Source organism: Bombina bombina, chromosome 1 (assembly GCF_027579735.1).
Source record: "Bombina bombina isolate aBomBom1 chromosome 1, aBomBom1.pri, whole genome shotgun sequence".
Taxonomy (NCBI): domain Eukaryota; kingdom Metazoa; phylum Chordata; class Amphibia; order Anura; family Bombinatoridae; genus Bombina; species Bombina bombina.
The window spans coordinates 467471147-467492496 of NC_069499.1; the positions used below are offsets into that span (position 1 = coordinate 467471147).

Consider the following 21350-nt stretch of genomic DNA (forward strand, 5'->3'; position numbering starts at 1 on the left):
TTCCACTTGGGCCTTTAAGAATGAGGCTTCTGTTGAACAGATTTGCAAGGCTGCAACTTGGTCTTCTCTTCATACTTTTTCCAAATTTTACAAATTTGACACTTTTGCTTCTTCGGAGGCTGTTTTTGGGAGAAAGGTTCTTCAGGCAGTGGTTCCTTCCGTATAAAGAGCCTGCCTGTCCCTCCCGTCATCCGTTGTACTTTAGCTTTGGTATTGGTATCCCCATAAGTAATGGATGATCCGTGGACTGGATACACTTAACAAGAGAAAACATAATTTATGCTTACCTGATAAATTTATTTCTCTTGTAGTGTATCCAGTCCACGGCCCGCCCTGTCACTTTAAGGCAGGTAATTTTTCCATTAAACTACAGTCACCACTGCACCCTATGGTTTTCCTTTCTCTGCATGTTTTCGGTCGAATGACTGGTAATGGCAGTTAGGGGAGGAGCTATATAGCAGCTCTGCTGGGTGAATCCTCTTGCACTTCCTGTTGGGGAGGAGTTAATATCCCATAAGTAATGGATGATCCGTGGACTGGATACACTACAAGAGAAATAAATTTATCAGGTAAGCATAAATTATGTTATTTTATTGTTATCCGTTTTTTTGGTATTAGGGGTTAATCATCCATTGCTAGTGGGTGCAATCCTTTGCTAAATTAATGAATTTAATGTGAAAATTTGGTTTCTATAACTAATCCGGTTCATTGTTATTTCAACTGTGACAGTTTTGTGTGCTTCTTAAAGGCACAGTAACGTTTTTTTATATTGCTTGTTAATTTATTGAAAAGTATTTTCCAAGCTTGCTAGTCTAATTGCTAGTTTGTTTAAACATGTCTGACATAGAGGAATATGTTCAAAGGCCAATGTGGAGCCCAATAGAAATTTGTGTACTAATTGCATTGATGCTACTTTAAGTAAAAGCCAATCTGTACATGTCAAGAAAATTTCACCAGACAACGAGGGGGAAGTTATGCCGACTAACTCTCCTCACGTTGTCAGTACCCTGCATCTCCCGCTCAGGAGGTGCGTGATATTGTGACGCCAAGTACATCAGGGCGGCCCTTACAAATCACTTTGCAAGACATGGCTAATGTTATGACTGAAGTTTTATCTAAAATTGCCAGAACTTAGGGGTAAACGCGACCACTCTGGGGTGAGAACAGAGTGCGCTGAAAATACTAGGGCCATGTCTGATACTGCGTCACAATTGCAGAACATGAAGACGGAGAGCTTCATTCTGTGGGTGACGGATCTGATCCAAATAAACTGGATTCAGACATTTCAAATTTTAAATTTAAGCTTGAGAACCTCCGTGTGTTACTAGGGGAGGTATTAGCGGCTCTGAATGATTGCAACACGGTTGCAATCCCAGAGAAAATATGTAGGCTGGATAAATATTTGCGGTTCCTGACGTGTACTGAACGTTTTTCCTATTCCTAAAAGGCTTACAGAAATTGTTAACAAGGAGTGGGATAGACCCGGTGTGCCTTTCTCACCCCCCTCCTATATTTATAAAAATGGTTTCCAATAGACGCCACCACATGGGACTTATGGCAGAAGGTCCCTAAGGTGGAGGGAGCAGTTTCTACTTAGCTAAGCGTACCACTATCCCGGTGGAGGATAGCTGGTGCTTTTTCAGATCCAATGGATAAAAAGTTAGAGGGTTACCTTAAGAAAATGTTTGTTCAACAAGGTTTTATATTGCAACCCCTTGCCATTGCATTGCGCCTGTCACCGGCTGCGGGCGGCATTCTGGTTTGAGTCTCTGGAAGAGACCATTAGCTCAGCTACATTGGATGAGATTACAGACAAGCTTAGAGTCCTTAAGCTAGCTAATTCATTTATTTTCTGATGCGTAGTACATTTAACTAAGCTTACGGCTAAGAACTCCGGATTCGCCATTACAGGGGCGACAGAGCGCTGTGGCTTAAATCCTTGTCAGCTGATGTGTACATCTAAATTGCTTAACATACCATTCAAGGGGCAGACCTTATTCGGGCCCGGTTTGAAAGAAATTATTGCTGACATTACTGGAGGTAAGGGCCATGCCCTGCCTCAAGACAGAGCCAAACCAAGGGCTAGACAGTCTAATTTTCGTGCCTTTCTAGACAGGCATTACCAGTTTGTAGCTCTTCCCTTCGGGGTTAGGCTACTGCTCCAAGAATCTTCACAAAGGTACATGGGTTCTCTTCTTGGGGTACTAAGACTGCGAGGAATATCGGTAGCTCTGTACCTAGACGACATTCTGATACAAGCGTCAAGTTTCCAAACTGCCAAGTCTCATACAGAGTTAGTACTGGCATTTCTAAGGTCACATGGTTGGAAGGTGAACGTAGAAAAGAGTTCTCTATTGCCACTCACAAAAGTTCCCTTCTTAGGGACTCCTATAGATTCGGTAGAAATGAAAATTTACCTGACAGAGGACAGGTTAACAAAACTCCTAAATGCTTGCCGTGTCCTTCATTCCATTCCACACCCGTCAGTGGCTCAATGCATGGAGGTAATCGGTTTAATGGTAGCGGCAATGGACATAGTTTCCCTTTGCACGCCTGCATCTCAGACCACTGCATTGTGCATGCTAAGTCAGTGGAATGGGGATTACTCAGATTTGTCCCCTATGGCTGAATCTGGATCAAGAGACCAGAAATTCTCTTCTATGGTGGCTCTCTCGGCCCACATCTGTCCAAGGGGATGGCCCTTCAGCAGACCAGATTGGACGATTGTAACAACAGACGCCAGCCTGCTAGGTTGGGGGCGCTGTCTGGAATTCCCTGAAGACTCAGGATCATGGACTCAGGAGGAGAGTCTCCTTCCCATAAACATTCTTGGAATTAAGAGCAGTTTTCAATGCCCTTCTAGCCTGGCCTCAGCTAGCAACTCTGAGTTCATCAGGTTATCAGTCGGACAACATCACGACTGTGGCTTACTTCAACCATCAAGGAGGGGACAAGGAGTTCCCTAGCGATGATGGAAGTCTCAAAGATAATTCTCTGGGCAGAGTCTCACTCTTGCCACCATCAGCGATCCACATCCCAGGCGTGGAGAACTGGGAGGCGGATTTCCTAAGTCGCCAGATTTTTCATCCGGGGGAGTGGGAACTTCATACGGAGGTCTTTGCCCAAATACTTCGGCGTTGGGGCAAACCAGATATGGATCTCCATGGCATCTCGCCAGAACGCCAAGCTTCCTCGTTACGGGTCCAGGTCCAGGGGACCCGGGGAGCGGTTCTGATAGATGCTCTGACAGCACCTTGGACCTTCAAGATGGCTTATGTGTTTCCACCCTTCCCGATGCTTCCTCGATTGATTGCCAGGATCAAACAGGAGAGAGCATCGGGTGATTCTAATAGCGCCTGCGTGGCCACGCAGGACCTGGTATGCAGATCTAGTGGACATGTCATCCTGTCCACCTTGGTCTCTGCCTCTGAGGACAGGACCTGCTAATTCAGGTCCTTTCAAACATCAAAATTAATTTCTCTGAGGCTGACTGCATGGAGATTGAACGCTTGATTTTATCAAAGCGTGGATTTTTCGGAGTCAGTAATTGATACCTTAATACAGGCTAGGAAACCTGTTACCAGGAAAATTTTACCATAAAATATGGCGTAAATACTTACAATGGTGCGAATCCAAGAGTTACTCATGGAGTAAGGTTAGGATTCCTAGGATATTGTCTTTTCTACTAGAAGGTTTAGAAAAGGGTTTATCTGCAAGTTCTTTAAAAGGACAGATCTCAGCTCTGTCCATCCTTTTACACAAACGTCTGTCAGAAGTTCCAGACGTTCAGGCTTTTTGTCAGGCTTTGACCAGGATTAAGCCTGTGTTTAAGACTGTTGCTCCACCGTGGAGCTTAAACTTAGTTCTTAACGTTTTACAGGGTGTTCCGTTTGAACCCCTTCATTCCATTGATATCAAGCTGTTATCCTGGAAAGTTCTGTTTTTAATGGCTATTTCCTCGGCTCGAAGAGTCTCTGAGTTATCGGCCTTACTTGTGATCTCCTTATCTGATTTTTCATTCAGACAAGGTAGTTCTGCGTACTAAACCTAGGTTTCTTACCTAAGGTAGTCACTAACAGGAATATCAATCAAGAGATTGTTGTTCCATCATTGTGTCCTACACCTTCTTCAAAGAAGGAGAGACATCTACACAATCTAGACGTAGTCCGTTGCCCTGAAATTTTATTTACAGACGCAACTAAAGATTTTTCGCCAAACTTCTTCTCTGTTTGTCGTTTATTCTGGACAGAGGAGAGGTCAAAAAGCTTCTGCTACCTCTCTCTCTTTCTGGCTTCGTAGCATAATACGTTTAGCCTATGAGACTGCTGACAGCAGCCTCCTGAAAGAATTACAGCTCATTCTACAGAGCTGTGGCTTCCACTTGGGGCCTTTAAGAATGAGGCCTCTGTTGAACAGATTTGCAAGGCTGCAACTTGGTCTTCTCTTCATACTTTTTCCAAATTTTACAAAATTTGGACACATTTGCTTCTTCTGAGGCTGTTTTTGGGAGAAAGGTTCTTCAGGCAGTGGTTCCTTCCGTGTAAAGATCCTGCCTCTGTCCCTCCCGTCATCCGTGTTCTTTTAGCTTTGGTATTGGTATCCCATAAGTAATGGATGACCCGTGGACTGACTACACTTAACAAACAAAATTTATGCTTACCTGATAAATTCCTTTCTCCTGTAGTGTAGTTAGTCCACGGCCCGCCCTGTTTTTTTATGGCAGGTCTAAATTTTAAATTAAACTCCAGTCACCACTGCACCCTATAGTTTCTCCTTTCTCGTTTGGTTTTCGGTCGAATGACTGGGTATGACGTAGAGGGGGAGGAGCTATATAGCAGCTCTGCTTGGGTGATCCTCTTGCACTTCCTGTTAGGGAGGAGTTAATATCCCATAGTAATGGATGACCCGGGGACTGACTACACTACAGGAGAAAGGAATTTATCAGGTAAGCATAAATTTTGTTTTCGTGGGGGGTGAGAGTCCAGGAGACCCTCCCAAGTTTGGTTCTTAAGCCAATGGTTGTAGCATGCACCTCATTTACCATTACTTTCGCCTAGATTACAAGGTGTGCGCCAAGTGTGCTGTGTGGTTTTTTTTCCGGCTCGCATGAGCATCTTCAGCCTCTCTAGCCTCACCAGTCCTTTATGTTATTAAATAGTATTTAATAACATTAGGAACTGGTGAGGCTAGAGAGGTTGAAGACGCCTCTAGGGAGCAGGAAAAAAAAAAATAGGCGCACTTGTGCTACAGTTTGCGTGCCATTCGTAATCTAGGCGTTTGTGTCTTTCCTGCTCTTCTGTTTTCTTTTTTTTCTTGGCTATACGTTAGACTGAGGGGGAATCAGAAAGCTTTTTGTATGTTGGATAATTTGTGCCTAACGCCTGGTGGAGTGGAGTTTAATCTCAAATGGTCAATGCTTGTGGACTTGAATTCCTTTCTTTTCATGGGAAGTTTATCAGGTAAGCATATATTTTGATATTCAAACAAGATATTCTTTAGATTTGTGGTTCCCTACCTTTTCTGAACCAGAGACACTTCAATAAGACAAACATTTCTAAGGCATAATGATTTGTTTTAACTTAATTGATGTGTTTTAAGAGGATCACATTTAAAGGGACAGTCAAACCTAAAAAAATGTTCCTACTTATTTAGATAAGGTTTGCAACGATTAGTACAGCAAACATCCCAATTGTGATCGATATATAGGGTGTAAGTAAATATACTTACTTAGTTCATCCTCGGGCCGGGTATTAGATGGCCACCTGAGCCCTCCTATCCCGACATCATCCTGATCTTTTACACATTGTCCCACAAACTGAAACAAGTTGATATTGCACGGTCCCCTTGATTTGCGCATGCTCAGTGCGCCATTTATGCTCAAGGGGGCTTTTTCAGTTAGTATTAATACTTTAATTAACCCAGTTAGCTTCGGCAAATCAATACAGCTCTCTATGGCGGTGAAGCAGTTAATTTAAAAACTGTGCCATTAGGAATGTGGCATTTGCCTAACACTTGGCATCTGTGTAGGTTAATAAAGTATTACCCGCTGGTTTTTTTGAGTTACTTTTATTGTATGTGCCATCACTTTACGATTATATACATCGACTTTGTCTCCATTGACCGGATGCAGATAGGAGCACTACTGTGATAGATGCAGTCATACTCCTGGCAACGGGCTGATTACTTAATAATAGGTGGTATGACTCAGAGAAAGCTTCTTTCTACTTTTTACTCCTAGAATCAATTAAAAGATGAAACACCTCTCTCCATTATCGCCTGATTTAGAATGCTATAGTTTCTAACTAAAAAAGCCCCCTTGAGCATAAACGGCACACTGAGCATGCGCAAATCGTGGGGACCGTGCAATATTGACTTGGTTGGTTTCAGTTGGTGGACAATGTGTACACGATCAGGATGATGTCAAGAGAGGAGGGCTCAGGCGGTCATCTCAAACCGGCCAAAGATAAACTAGTAAGTATTTTTACTTACACCCTATATATCGATCCACATTGGGATAATGTTTGCTGTACTAATCGTTGCAAACATTATCTAAATAAGTAGGAACATTTTTTAGGTTGACTGTCCCTTTAATGTCATTGCAGCCTTACTGGAGATTGACATTTATATCTAGTGAATACAAATAGCTACAATGTAAAAACAAAAACATTAAAAAGTACAAATGTTTGATTAAAGGGACATCAAATATTGTAATATTGTAATATAATTTGTCTAATGTGTAGTAAAAATACGCATTAATATACTTTAACCATTTATTTTTTTTCCCCTTTTACTGTAGATTCATTTTTTAATTTGATGTTTTTCTCAATTCCACTGAGTTCTGTAAAGTAATGGGAACTCTGATGTTGGAACCTTAGTGTTACCTTTTTTCTGCTGACGATTAGGGACAGATATAAAATAAGTAACAAAAGAGATAGTGGAAACCCTGTTAGATACTGTATTCCACCACACAACTATGAATACCTTTATATGCGTGTGTTTATTTTTACTTGTTGAATTGTGTCATTCACTGTTGCACTTAGGATATGTGTTCAGGAACTCTTGTTTTCTGAATGGCTTCATTGGTAAGCCTAGCGAGAAGATTAGTTATCACAACATAAGTTAGCACACGTTTACCTGAAATATATGTGTGCTTTTGTTTGTGTGAATTTGTTATCTTTTACTACAGCTCTCATCTTCTTCTTCCAAAGGAAAAGTCCCCTTTATCCAAGTTGGAAATCAAGTCATATCAGAATTGGGACCAATAGTTCAGTTTGTAAAAGCAAAGGTAAGAATACAAATAGAACACGATGCATCTTTATGTGAAATAATGGCTATGTTTATCATTTCCTAAAACTATTCAAACCTGCATTTGGACTTTGTAATTCTTTTAAGGTTATGACAAAGTCTATATTGTGCACAGTGTGTGATGATTGCATAAATATGGATATCGTGATTACTATAAGCAGAATCAAAGACCTACTTGCAAAACATATTGTTTAAATAAAACATTGCTTTTGTTGTTTGCTTGTCTGTATGCTTCATTAAAAGTTTTCCAGAATCAACAAGTACTGTGGACGTGAACTTTGTGTTAGTAATAAAAAAGGTGCATTGCTCACAAGAACATCTTACACTCAGGAGTCAGTGCTTTGCAGACATCAATTATTGTGCTACAGCTTTGCAGGTGCTGCTGTGTATTTGACTGTTCTCTTTAAACAGTGCTTCACTCTGGCTGCACTGTTAAGGAAAACTTACACAGTGCAGCCAGAGCACAGTGCTGTTTAAAGAGAACAGCGTGATGTGGATCAGTGCTGCAAAGCAAAATCGCAAACATTTCCTGCATTCCTTCTGCATTCCTTCTGCAGACATGCTGCATTTTCTGCAATGACCTCTCAGATCACATGATATTCTGCCTTGGGGTGAACGAGTAACACAACAAAGTACAGGAAGAAAAACCACACATATACACATCTGAGAATGAGCTTATCAAAGTAATTTGCTCTTTGGAATTCACTTGGAACTAACCAAAAGGACAGTTCAGTCCTGAAATAAGCTGAAAAAAAAACCCAATTCAGGATGTATCCTTCAACCAGTTTAGTCTCATCAGTGAGCTGTATTGCTATGTGCAGAATGAACCAGGGGTGACAATTTGTATTATCTTTTACCTTTAGGATGATAAATACCAAGGACAATTTCATAGGAAAACCTACCTGAGACACACAAATGAGAAGCATATTATATGAGATGGCACCCACTTAACCTGCTATATGAACTTTCCTAATTTCTTTCAATATGAAACCGTCCAGTGGACATTTTTGCTACTATGGGACACCTTTTTAAATGCAATGCCATCTTTTTTTATAGTAAGAGGGGCATTAATGACGGGTTATTTTAAAATGTAAATATAGAAATAATGCAACTTGCTTTACTATTTATGGCCTAGATTACAAGTGGAGCGCAATATTGAGCTTACGTGGCCGCAATATTTGCCCTCCACTCAGTAATACCAGTGCACGTAAATGTGCGCTGGTATTACAAGTGAGGCTCGCTTCCATAGACTCCAGTGGGAGCCTCATTCTCATGCCGCAGGAGTGTAAAAGTGTATTTGTATCTTATAAGCAATATGTCTTACATGACAAAAATATGCTTCATGACATTTTAAGTACATGCCAGTTAGAGATGTGTTACATACAGAAGACTTTAAGACTTGTTTTCTCTCCTTTCCAGGGTCATTCACTTAGTGATGGATTGGATGAAGTCCAGAAAGCAGAGATGAAGGCCTATATGGAATTAGTCAATAATAAGCTTCTGACAGCTGAGGTAAAGTATGGTACACAATTGAAGAAGTAGTCAGCCATGTTTGTCATCCATAGAAAGATATGTTCTGCTGAAGTGTCATTTTTCTTATACAAATAAAGGTTACATTTTTCATTGAAGAGTGTGACATTTGATAAAGAAAGAGAATGCTTCATCACCGATGTAATTCTATTTCTATTGAATACTCATATCAGTGTATTTTAGAAAAACCTATTTAAAAATGGCAATGGCCTTTTCAGTACTGATTAAAGGGACAGTTAACACTTTATAATTGCACATTTTTTCTGTAGTGCTGTGCAATATATTACAATAGTGGGTTTGTCTGAAAATGTTTTGAATCCCTTAACTCCTTTTTTTCTGCAAATGTTTTTCAATAACTCCACCCACCACTTGCTTTATTAGGAGAAGCCAGTCAGGACTTGTTACTGGAGTAGATAAGACTAGCCACAGTCATTGTGTTGGCAAAATAGCCATTACTTGGCAGTTCCTTATCTTGATAATCTCTGCTGAAGCCAATTAGTGACAGATATTGTGTCAGGGTTAGGTTTGTTAAAGGGACAGTCTACTCCAAAATTTGTATTGTTTAAAAAAGATAATCACTTTTAACCTCTGTGATTACCTTGTTTCTAAGCCTCTTTTGACAGCCCCCTGATCGCATGACTATTTATTAATTATCTATTGACTTGCATTTTAGCCAATTAGTGGTGTCATGAACAACTCTACAGGCGTTGGCACAGTTATCTATATAGCTCACATCAACTAGCAGTCTCCTGTTGTGAAAAGCTAATAAAAAAAGCATGTGATAAAAGGCTGTTTGTAGTGGCGTAGAAATTGGCAGAAATGTAGAGGTTTAATTGTTATAAAGTATATTAATATAACAATGTTGGTTGTGCAAAACTGGGAAATTGGTAGTAAAGGTGTCATCTATCTATCTTTTTAACAATAACCATTTTGGTGTTGACTGTCCCTTCAAGCCTGCCATGTGTCGTTCCTTTTGTCAGAATTGTAAAACTCTTAATTTTCAAACTTAAATTACAGTAAAAGAGGGCAAAATGAATAATAAAAATATTTTGCAAAGTTGTTTTACTACACACAATTAAACATTTTATATTAAAATCTCAAAGTGTTTACTATCTTTTTAAAGTGACATCTTACCTTAAAGGGACAGTCTACACCAAAAATGTTATTGTTTAAAAAGATAGATAATCCCTTTATTACCCATTCCCCAGTTTTGCATAACAAACACAGTTATATTAATATATGTTTTACTCTGTGATTACCTTGTATCTAAGCCTCTGTAGACTGCCCTCTTATCTCAGTGCTTTTGACAGACATGCGGTTTAACCACTGGAGTGAGCACAGTGTTATCTATATGACACACATGAACTAGTACTGTCTAACTGTGAAAAACTTTCAAAATGCTCTGAGCTAAGAGACGGTTTTTAACAGTTTAGAAATCAGATTGAACCTACCTAGGTTTAGCTTTTCAAAAATACCACCAAAGTAAAGTTGTTTAAAATTGCATGCCCTATCTGAATCAGGAAAGTTTAATTTTGACTAGACTGTCCCTTTAAAATGTATCCTCTTTGATTTGTTCCCAATGATCCATTTTACCTGCTGGAGTGTATTAAATAGTTTACAAATAGCTCCTTTACCTTTTTCTCTTGTAAGGTGTATCCAGTCCACGGATCATCCATTACTTGTGGGATATTCTCCTTCCCAACAGGAAGCTGCAAGAGGATCACCCACAGCAGAGCTGTCTATATAGCTCCTCCCCTAACTGCCACTCCCAGTCATTCTCTTGCAGCTCTCGACAACATAGGAAGTAGCTAGAGAGATGTGGTGAATTTATGTAGTTTATCTTCAATCAAAAGTTTTTTATTTTCAAATGGTACCGGAGTTGTACTGTTTTAGCCTCAGGCAGAAAGTTGAAGAAGAGTCTGCCTGTGGTTTTTGATGATCTTAGCAGGTTGTAACTAAGATCCATTGCTGTTCTCACACATAACTGAAGAGAGAGGTAACTTCAGCTGGGGGAATGGCGTGCAGGGTCTCCTGCTATGAGGTATGTGCAGTTTAAATTTTTCTAGAGAAATGTATATGCTAGAAAATGCTGTTGATACCGGGTTTATTTAAGGTAAGCCTGATTACAGTGATTTAATAACGACTTGTATCATGCTTGCTGTAAAAGGTAATATTCTTATTACTTTCTCACATTACTGAAAAATAAAACGTTTGCTGGAAGTGTTTAAATGTTTTTTTTCTACATATTGGTGATAAAACTTTATTGGGGCCCAGTTTTTTCCACATGGCTGGCTAGATTTTGCCTAGGGATAGTTTTTTATGCCCCTCTCACTGTGAGTACAGGTTGGGAGGGGCCTAATTTCAGGCCTAAATCGTGCAGTAGTTTTTGCAGCTTGAGACTTCCAGCTTCCCTGAAGGAGTCCCCTGAACACTTAGGACCTCTACAAAGGGTTTTTGTGCCTTCAAAAGTCATTGTATGGGCAGGTAGGGCCACAACAGAGCTGTGGCAGTTTGTTGTGACTGTTAAAAAACGTTTATATCGTTTTTTTTATCTGGTTTTGAAACTAAGGGGTTAATCATCCATTTGCAAGTGGGTGAAATGCTCTGTTAGCCTATTATACACACTGTAAAAATTTCGTAAGATTTACTGCTTTTTATCACTGTTTTTCAATTTCTGACAAAATTTGTTTCTCTTAAAGGCACAGTACCGTTTTTATTTTTTGCTTGTTTACATTTATCAAAGTGTTTTCCAAGCTTGCTGGTCTCATTGCTAGTCTGTTTAAACATGTCTGACATAGAGGAAACTCCTTGTTCATTATGTTTAGAAGCCATTGTGGAACCCCCTCTTAGAATGTGTACCAAATGTACTGATTTTACTTTAAGATATAAAGATCATATTCTGTCTTTAAAAGATTTATCACCAGAGGAAATTGACAAGGGGGAAGTTATGCCGACTAACTCGCCCCACGTGTCAGAACCTTTGACTCCCGCTTAAGGGGCGCCAAGTACATCTAGCACGCCCATGGCGTTTACTTTACAAGACATGGCGGCAGTTATGGATCATACCCTTACAGCGGTATTGTCCAAACTACCAGGGTTACAAGGAAAGCGAGACAGCTCTGGGACTAGAAAAAATACAGAGCTCTCTGACGCTTTAGTAGCTATGTCTGATATCCCCTCACAATATGCAGAAGCTGAGGCAGGAGAGCTTCTTTCTGTGGGTGATTTTTCTGACTCAGGGAAGATGCTTCAACCTGATTCTGATAAGTCTACATTTAAATTTAAGCTTGAACACCTCTGCGTGTTGCTCAGGGAGGTTTTAGCTACTCTGGGTGACTGTGACACCATTTTTGTGCCAGAGAAATTGTGTAGATTGGATAAATACTATGCAGTGCCTGTTTACACTGATGTTTTTCCAATACCTAAAAGGTTTTCAGAAATTATTACTTAGGAATGGGATAGACCAGGTGTACCGTTCTCTCCCCCTCCTATTTTTAAGAAAATGTTTCCAATAGATGCCGCTACATGGGACTTATGGCAAACGGTCCCTAAGGTGGAGGGAGCAGTTTCTACCCTAGCTAAGCGTACAACTATTCCCGTCGAGGACAGTTGTGCTTTCCTAGATCCAATGGATAAAAGTTAGAGGGTTACCTTAAGAAAATGTTTATTCAACAAGGTTTTATTCTCCAGCCTCTTGCATGCATTGCCCCGGTCACTGCTGCTGCAGCCTTCTGGTATGAGTCTCTGGAAGAGGCCTTACAGGTAGAAACTCCATTGGATGATATACTTGACAAGCTTAAAGCGCTTAAGCTAGCCAATTCATTTGTTTCTGACGCCGTTGTTCATTTAACCAAACTAACGGCTAAGAACTCAGGTTTTGCTATACAGGCGCGTAGTGCGCTATGGCTTAAATCCTGGTCAGCTGACGTTACTTCAAAGTCTAAGCTTCTCAACATTCCCTTCAAGGGGCAGACCCTATTCGGGCCTGGACTGAAGGAGATCATTTCTGATATTACTGGAGGAAAAGGTCATACCCTTCCTCAGGATAGGTCTAATAAATTAAGGACCAAGCAAACTAATTTTCGTGCCTTTCGAAACTTTAAGACGAGCGCAGCATCAACTCCCTCTAATGCAAAACAAGAGGGAAATTTTGCCCAGTCCAAGCCGGTCTGGAGACCTAACCAGGCCTGGAACAAAGGTAAGCAGGCCAAGAAGCCTGCTGCTGCCTCTAAGACAGCATGAAAGATCAGCCCCCGATCCGGTAACGGATCTAGTAGGGGGCAGACTTTCTCTCTTCGCCCAGGCTTGGGCAAGAGATGTCCAGGATCTCTGGGCGTTGGAAATTGTGTCCCAGGGATATCTTCTGGACTTCAAAGCTTCTTCCCCAAAAGGAAGATTTCACCTCTCACAATTATCTGCAGACCAGATAAAGAGAGAGGCATTCTTACATTGTGTTCAAGACCTCCTAGTTATGGGAGTGATCCACCCAGTTCCAAAGGAGGAACAGGGGCAAGGCTTCTATTCAAATCTCTTTGTGTTCCCAAGAAAGAGGGAACCTTCCAGACCAATCTTAGATCTCAAGATCCTAAACAAATTTCTCAGGGTCCCATGCTTTCAAGATGGAGACTATTCGAACCATCCTACCTATGACCCAGGAGGGTCCAATACATGACTACCGTGGACTTAAAGGATGCTTATCTTCACATTCCGATACACAAAGATCATAATCTGTTTCTCAGGTTCGCCTTCCTAGACAGGCATTACCAGTTTGTGGCTCTTCCCTTTGGGTTAGCTACGGCACCAAGAATCTTTACGAAGGTTCTGGGGTCACTTCTGGCGGTCCTAAGGCTGCGGGACATAGCAGTAGCCCCTTACTTAGACGACATTCTGATACAGAGGCGTGAATTTCCAATTGCCAAGTCCCATACGGACATTGTTCTGGCATTCCTGATGTCTCATGGGTGGAAAGTGAACGAAAAGAAGAGTTCTCTATTCCCTCTCACAAGAGTTTCCTTCCAGGGAACTCTGATAGATTCTGTAGAAATGAGGATTTACCTGACAGAGGACAGATTGTCAAAACTTCTAAATTCCTGCCGTGTTTCTTTATTATACTATTTCTCGGCCCTTCTGTGATTCAGTGTATGGAAGTAATCGGCTTTAATTGTAGCGGCAATGGACATAGTTCCCATTTGCCCGCCTACATCTCAGACCGCTGCAACCTGCATGCTCAGTCAGTGGAATGGGGATTACACAGATTTGTCCCCCTCTACTAAACCTGGATCAAGAGACCAGGATTCTCTTCCCTAGTGGCTATCTCGGGTCCATCTGTCCAAAGGTATGACCTTCCGCAGGCCAGATTGGACAATAGTAAACAACAGATGCCAGCCTTCTGGGCTGGGGTGCAGTCTGGAACTCTCTGAGAGGCTCAGGGGTTCGTGGACTCAGGAGGAGGCACTCCTTCCAATAAACATTCTGGAACTAAGGAGCGATATTCAATGCTCTTCAGGCTTGGCCTCAGCTAGCGCAGTGAGGTTCATCAGATTTCAGTTGGACAACATCACGACTGTAGCTTACATCAACCATCAAGGGGGAACAAGGAGTTCCCTAGTGGATGTGGAGGTTTCAAAGATAATTCAATGGGCAGGAGATTCACTCTTGCCAACTATCAGCTATCCATATCCCAGGAGTAGAGAACTGGGAGCAGATTTTCTAAGTCGTCAGGACTTTTCATCCGGGGGAATGGGAGCTCCATCCGGAGGTGTTTGCACAATTGATTCAACGTTGGGGCAAACCAGAACTGGATCTTCATTGGCGTCTCGCCAGAACGCCAAGCTTCCTTGTTACGGATCCATGGTCCAGGGATCCCAAGGCAGCGCTGATAGATGCTCTAGCAGCGCCTTGGTCCCTTCAACCTGCTTATGTTTTTTCCACGTTTCCTCTGCTCCCTCGTCTGATTGCCAAGATCAAACAGGAGAGAGCTTCGGTAATTTTGATAGCACCTGCGTGGCCACGCAGGACTTGGTATTGCAGATCTGGTGGACATGTCATCCTTTCCACCATGGACTCTGCCTCTGAGGCAGGACCTTCTACCTCAGGGTCCTTTCAACCATCCAAATCTAATTTCTTCTGCGGCTGACTGCTGGAGATTGAACGCTTGATTTTATCAAAGCGTGGTTCGTCCGAGTCAGTCAATGATACCTTAATTACAGGCGCGAAAGCCTGTCAACCAGGAAAATCTATCATAAGATATGGTGTAATATCTTTCATTGGTGTGAATCCAAAGGGGGGGTACTCATGGAGGTAAGGTCAGGATTCCTAGGGATAGTATCTTTTCTCCAAGATGGATTGGAGAAGGGTTTGTCAGCTAGTTCCTTAAAAGGACAGATTTCTGCTCTGTCTATTTTTTTGCACAAAACGTCTGGCTGAGGTTCCAGACGTGCAGGGGCGTTTTGTCAGGCTTTAGTCAGAATCAAAGCCTGTGTTTATAACCTGTTGCTCCGCCTTGGGAGTTTAAATTTAGTTTCTTAAGGTTCTTCAAGGGTACCAATACCTGTTTTTTTTACCTATGGTGGGTATCTAATAAAAATATCAATCAGGAGATTGTTGTACCCGTCACTGTGTCCTAATCCTTCTTCAAAGAAGGAACGTCTTTTACACAATCTTGACGTGGTTCGTGCTTTAAAGTTTTATTTACAAGCTACTAATGATTTTCGTCAAACATCTGCATTGATTTGTTGTCTACTCTGTACAGAGGAGAGGCCAAAGGCTTCGGCAACCTCTCTTTCTTTTTGGCTAAGGAGTATAATACGCTTAGCTTATGAGACTTGCTGGCCAGCAGCCTCCTGAAAGGATTACAGCTCATTCTACTAGAGCAGAGTAGCTTCCACATGGGCTTTTAAAAATGAGGCTATCTGTTGAACAGATTTGTAAGGGCGGCGACTTGGTCTTCGCTTCATACTTTTTCAAAGTTCTATAAATTTTGATACTTTTGCTTCTTCGTGAAGGCTATTTTTGGAGAAAGTTCTTGTCAGCAGTGGTGCCTTTCCGTTAAGCGCCTGCCTTGTCCCTCCCTTCATCCTGTCCTATAGCTTTGGTATTGGTATCCCACAAGTAATGGATGAATCCGTGGACTGGATACACCTTACAAGAGAAAACATAATTTATGCTTACCTGATAAATTTATTCTCTTGTGGTGTCTCAGGTCACCGGCCCGCCCTGTCATTTTAAGGCAGGGTGTTTTTTATTTTTAAAACTACAGTCACCACTGCAACCCTATAGTTTCTCCTTTCTCTTGCTTGACTTCGGTCGAATGACTGGTAGTGGCAGTTAGGGAGGGAGCTATATAGATAGCTCTGCTGTGGGGTGATCTTCTTGCAGCTTCCTGTTGGGAAGGAGAATATCCCACAAGTAATGGATGATACGTGGACTGGATTACACCACAAGAGAAATAAATTTGATCAGGTGAAGCATAAATTATGTTTTTTAACAGTTAAATTATCTGATTGTGTCTGTGGTATTCCTACGGTAGGAATACCACAGACACAATCAGATAATTTAAATCAGAATCCTACCTATATTGAAAGTTGATATACTTAAATGACCAGTAAATACAGTAGATTTGCATAAACAACAAATTCATGATAAAAAGACAATAGAACTTAGTCTGAATTTCAAATGAGTAGTAGATTTTTTTTATAACAAATTTCAGTTATGTCTATTTCCACTCCCCCTGTATCATGTGACAGCCATCAGCCAATCACAAATGCATATAAGTATATTCTGTGAATTCCTGCACATTCTCAGTAGAAGCTGGTGACTCAAAGTGTAAATATAAAAAGACTGTGGACATTTTGTTTAAAGAAGTAAATTGGAAAGATGTTTAAAATTGCACGTTCTGTCTGAATCATGAAAGTATAGGCTTTAAAAAAAAAAAAAAACTGTAAACATAGGCAGCAGAAGAAATTACACTTTCATTGGGAGGTAAGAAAGATAAGTAATGAAATTACAATTTCCAATTTTTTCTACATATTGGGATTTGGTATACAGACAGAAATAATATGTGGAGATATTTGTGTGTACAGAAAGTGATAACTTAAGGATTTCCCTGCAAGTTGTGGTGTTAAAGAACAACACCAGCTCTTTAATTTACAAAATGAAACCTAAAGAAGCAATTTCTCATGCATTGTATACTCTGCAGCTGGTATAACAAGTAATTGGAAACACATTAAGGAAAAAAACTATTTATTTTTCACATTTGAACACTTTTGAAGTGTGAACCAACTTTAAAGGGACACTCAAGTAAAAATTAAACTTTCATGATTCAGAGAGGACATGCAATTTAAACGACTTCTCAATTTCTTCCATTAACAAAATTTGCCTTTTTATATTTACACTTTTCTCACTCACCTCCTAGTGAGCATGTGCAAAAATGTACAGATATACGTATTTGTGATTGGCTGATGGCTGTCACATGATACAGGGGGGAGTGGAAATAGACATATCTTTTGAAATTTGTTAGAAAAAAAATCTGTTACTCATTTGAAGTTCAGACTAAGTGCTATTGCATTGTATTTTTATCATGCATTTGTTGATCATGCAAAATCTACTATATTTACGGAACCTAATCAGCTCAATTAATGCTAATATGCTGTTTGTGCAGTTGTGTGAATGTCATTACATAGTGTAGGCCCTCTATAATTGACAGCTAAATGCATTTCACTAGGGGTCAATGCTGCATAGATTGTTTATGGTGCAAAACTATTTACAGCCGCTGTAACTGAATCACAGGATTAATTTGCTCCAAACTACAAAGCTTTTAAAAAAAAAGGCATTATTATTATTTTATATTGTCTTCAATCTGCCAAACAATGATATTGTGTGTTATTAATAAGGATTCTGAGAGACGCAAGTTTTGAGAAGATAGTGAATCATCACAGCCCCTCTCTAGCTTACATTTCATGTTTATTTTTATTCCTGTCTGACATCATTTTAGTGATCTTTGTCATGCACCATATAAAAGAGATATTTAAAGTCACATCATCTTCTGCAGACTGCTCAGCACTTCATCTGCAGATCTTATTGCAAGTTACCCAAATGGGGAATCAAAATGTCTCAAACTCAATGAATAAAATGACTTGTCTCTTGTGCCATATGTGACCCTGAATTTTCCCCTCTACGCATATTCAACCAACATGTTACTGCCTACCTTGGCCTAATAATGATTTTTTTTTAAAAAATGTGTTTATTTTGATCGGCCACTATGCTTTTCAATAACATTTACTATGTAGAGTGCCATAAAAAGTAATGGATGGACAAGTCGCTCAGATTTGCAGTTTACAACATAGTCCTTTATCAGTTGTGCAACAAAACCCACCTCTCTCTTTCCTTCTCTCTCTATCTTTTCTCTATCTATTCACATATATCCGTGTATTGCACACTTTTAAGTCTTGAATAATGGATGTTTTCTTGTTTTGAAAAAAAAAAAAAATGTTCTTTCACAGCAAAACTAATTAATTAAATTATGTATTTATAAAACTATATTTGTATGAAAAATGAATGAGTGGCTATATGTAGGTGTTAAAGGGACCGTATACACCAATTTTCATATAACTGTATGTAATAGACACTACTATAAAGAATAATATGCACAGATAGTGATAAAAAAAAGATCCAGTATAAAACCATTTAAAAACTTACTTAGAAGGTTCCAGTTTAGTTCTGTTTAAAAGGTTACTGGAACACCCACTGCAAGTGGGAAATAGCAGACACTCCCCCTTCCTTTGCATATGAAAAGACCCTTTACACAAACAAATGCAAGCTGGCGTAGGTATACGTCGGTATTCTCCTAAAACTTTGGGGCTTGGTTAGGAGTCTGAAAATCAGAGCAATGTTATTTAAAAATAAGCAAAACTATACATTTTATATATTTTATATAGGAGTGTGTGTAAGAGAGTGATTTATAGCGCTTGTAGAGCTAAGTTTAGTTGAAATGTCTGAGGTAGCTATGAGTTACATAGCAATAACCTATAAATCTCATAAGAAAAAGCAAGGGGGAAGGGAGGGGGTAAGTGAGAGGGAGGGAGAAGAGATGCAGAAAAAGCCCTGTGCTGCTGACCCAATACAGACTTGATCCCTCAGTGCCACCTCTGAGGGGAGTCTGTGGAAGAAAGTAGTATAGAGAAGGGGAAGGTCTGCGCTCAAGGGGTGTGAGTTGGTGAGTGAGAGCCAGGAGGAGGAGGCAAAAAAAATGGATGGACAAAAAGAGAGAGACAAAGTATAATAAGTTGAAAAACAAAGGTGTTATTACCTTGTGTTTGAAAACTGCTCACCTGGTGTTACCTCAATCTTATGAGTAACTCTTGTTGGTAGGAAATATTTCCACACTGTGGTAAAGATGGTGTTCTTGGTTTCGTCTGCTACACCTACTATGAGTGTACTGGTATTATACACAAGGATGATTGAAGTAGTAAAAATAAAAAATCAGAATTTATTAGTTTACAAAAGTGAAAACAGATTCTCTCGCTTCAATATATATAAAGGTTCTACTGCGTTTAAGCTGCAGCAATACTGTCTGTATGTTCTTGTTATTAAACTGCTGATATTCAGCCAAAGTCCACCAATAACAGGGAAGTGGTGATAAAAAAGTAGGAATGAGGGAATATTCAGCTCTTATATAAGATGCCCAAGAGGTCCCATACGGACCAATCTTTAACAAGAGATGCCCATCCAGCATATAAAACTTATATAGTTCACTTGCCTGTGAGTCTTGTGTGAGTCCTGTTCGGAGGTATAGGATGCAGCTAGGGCTTCTGTGCCGTCCGTGATGCCTGGACTGCAAAAAATGGAAGTGACGTCACCGCTGGTAGTAGCTACGCCCTTATGCGTTTTGTGAGTGTATCACTTCAAAATTAAAATGCACTTAGATTAATTACATGAATAGAAACATATTTACAATATACATATATTGGCAAAAATGCCAGTAAAGGTTATCACTATTTAAGTCTTAGCATTTTTCTCTGCACATGCATGTGAAGCATATTCTCAGTGCACCAGCATATTAAATACTGCAGCTGCTCAGAGAGCCAGCGGAGCTTGTATCATGTCAGCAATGACAGAATTGGGTCATTACCAGATGATACAAGCACTTTAGTATGAATAAAAGAAACTGTGTATAATACAATTTGCTTTGTTTTCTTTGTATTCTAGTACTCTGTATCATTGCTCAATGCAATACTCTTGTTATTTTGTGATATATACATATATATATATATATATGTGTGTGTGTGTATTATGTATATGTATGGTATGGGTAAAGTCAGATATTGGGTAATCCTAGGATTACCTGGGTAAAACGGACATTACCCAAGTGGCTGTGGGTAAAGCCCGATGTAATATCATTAATCCCCTAAGAGTGCATAGACTTCATCAAGTCACTGCATCAAACATGTATATGATGCACTGTAATTACCCCATCGTCACTATCTTTTTTTGCTTCCGCCTGGGGGGTTCAAGGAAGGCAAAGCCCCCTTGTAAACCTCATTCCCCAAGGTCCACTTGGGTTGGATGCCAGAGGATTTGTGGGGCGCCCCCCTTCAACCCCCCAGGCGGAGGCAAAACAATTGTGTAGATGAGGAAATTACAGTACATTGGGCTTTACCCACAGCATCTTGGGTAATGTCCATTTTACCTGAGTAATCCTGGGATTAATCAGATTTCTGACTTTATCTGTAACATATGTATGTGTGTGTGTATATGTGTATGTATATATATGTGTGTGTGTGTATATATATATATATATATATATATATCATACCAAAGGGATTGAACACTAATCTGGATTTTGGACCATTCTACACTAAATAACCCATAAACTGAACATGGACATATACTTTGATCTACCACTCCAATGTGTAGGAATATATTCCAGGAATCCACATGAATCTTCATTCTTGTGGGTACACACTGGTTTCTATCTATTCCAATCAGGCATGAAAGGAGATGGTTTGTTTATGTATCAAAATATGTACAAGAATAGAGTCAAGTGTACACGTTGAAGATAATGATTCATTAATTAAGAAATATAATGTTAACTATGTCAGGCAGGGATTGCAAACTATTAGCATAGGGGATATTTGCTAAACTGTTACACTGTTTTTAATTTTGTCTACATTCAATGTGTCCCTTTCTTTCTGGGCTGTTATGTGTAAGGGTTGGTATCGATCGCGGTTAAACCACTTGTGGATTTCTAATTGAAAGGCACTGTTGTGCTTCATATGAAGTTTATCTTCATCCTCAAGCTGTCATATCGTTCGATGCCCATCTGAACTCATACGCCTTATACTGGGACTAACACAGTCTGTTGGTGTTTATGTTTTTTTCCTGGCTGTAGGTTCCCATGACAACCGCCTGCTGATTAGCCTATACAATAGGGCTATAGTCACGCTGTTGCGTGATGACAACAGTAGGAGCGGCTAAGAAAGACATACCGTAGTGTGTTTACAAGCGGTTGCCATGGA

General features: G+C 40.1%; 1 protein-coding gene across 1 annotated transcript in view; it reads left to right on the top strand.

Annotated features, from left to right (window-relative positions):
* The window catches only part of MTX2 (metaxin 2), a 252854-nt gene that overhangs the window by 189986 nt on the left and 41518 nt on the right, over positions 1-21350 (top strand). Inside the window, exons 5-6 of the mRNA XM_053698486.1 lie at positions 7209-7285; positions 8725-8817. Of these exons, the coding sequence (XP_053554461.1) occupies positions 7209-7285; positions 8725-8817 (170 nt within the window). The remainder of the gene's footprint in view (positions 1-7208; positions 7286-8724; positions 8818-21350) is intronic.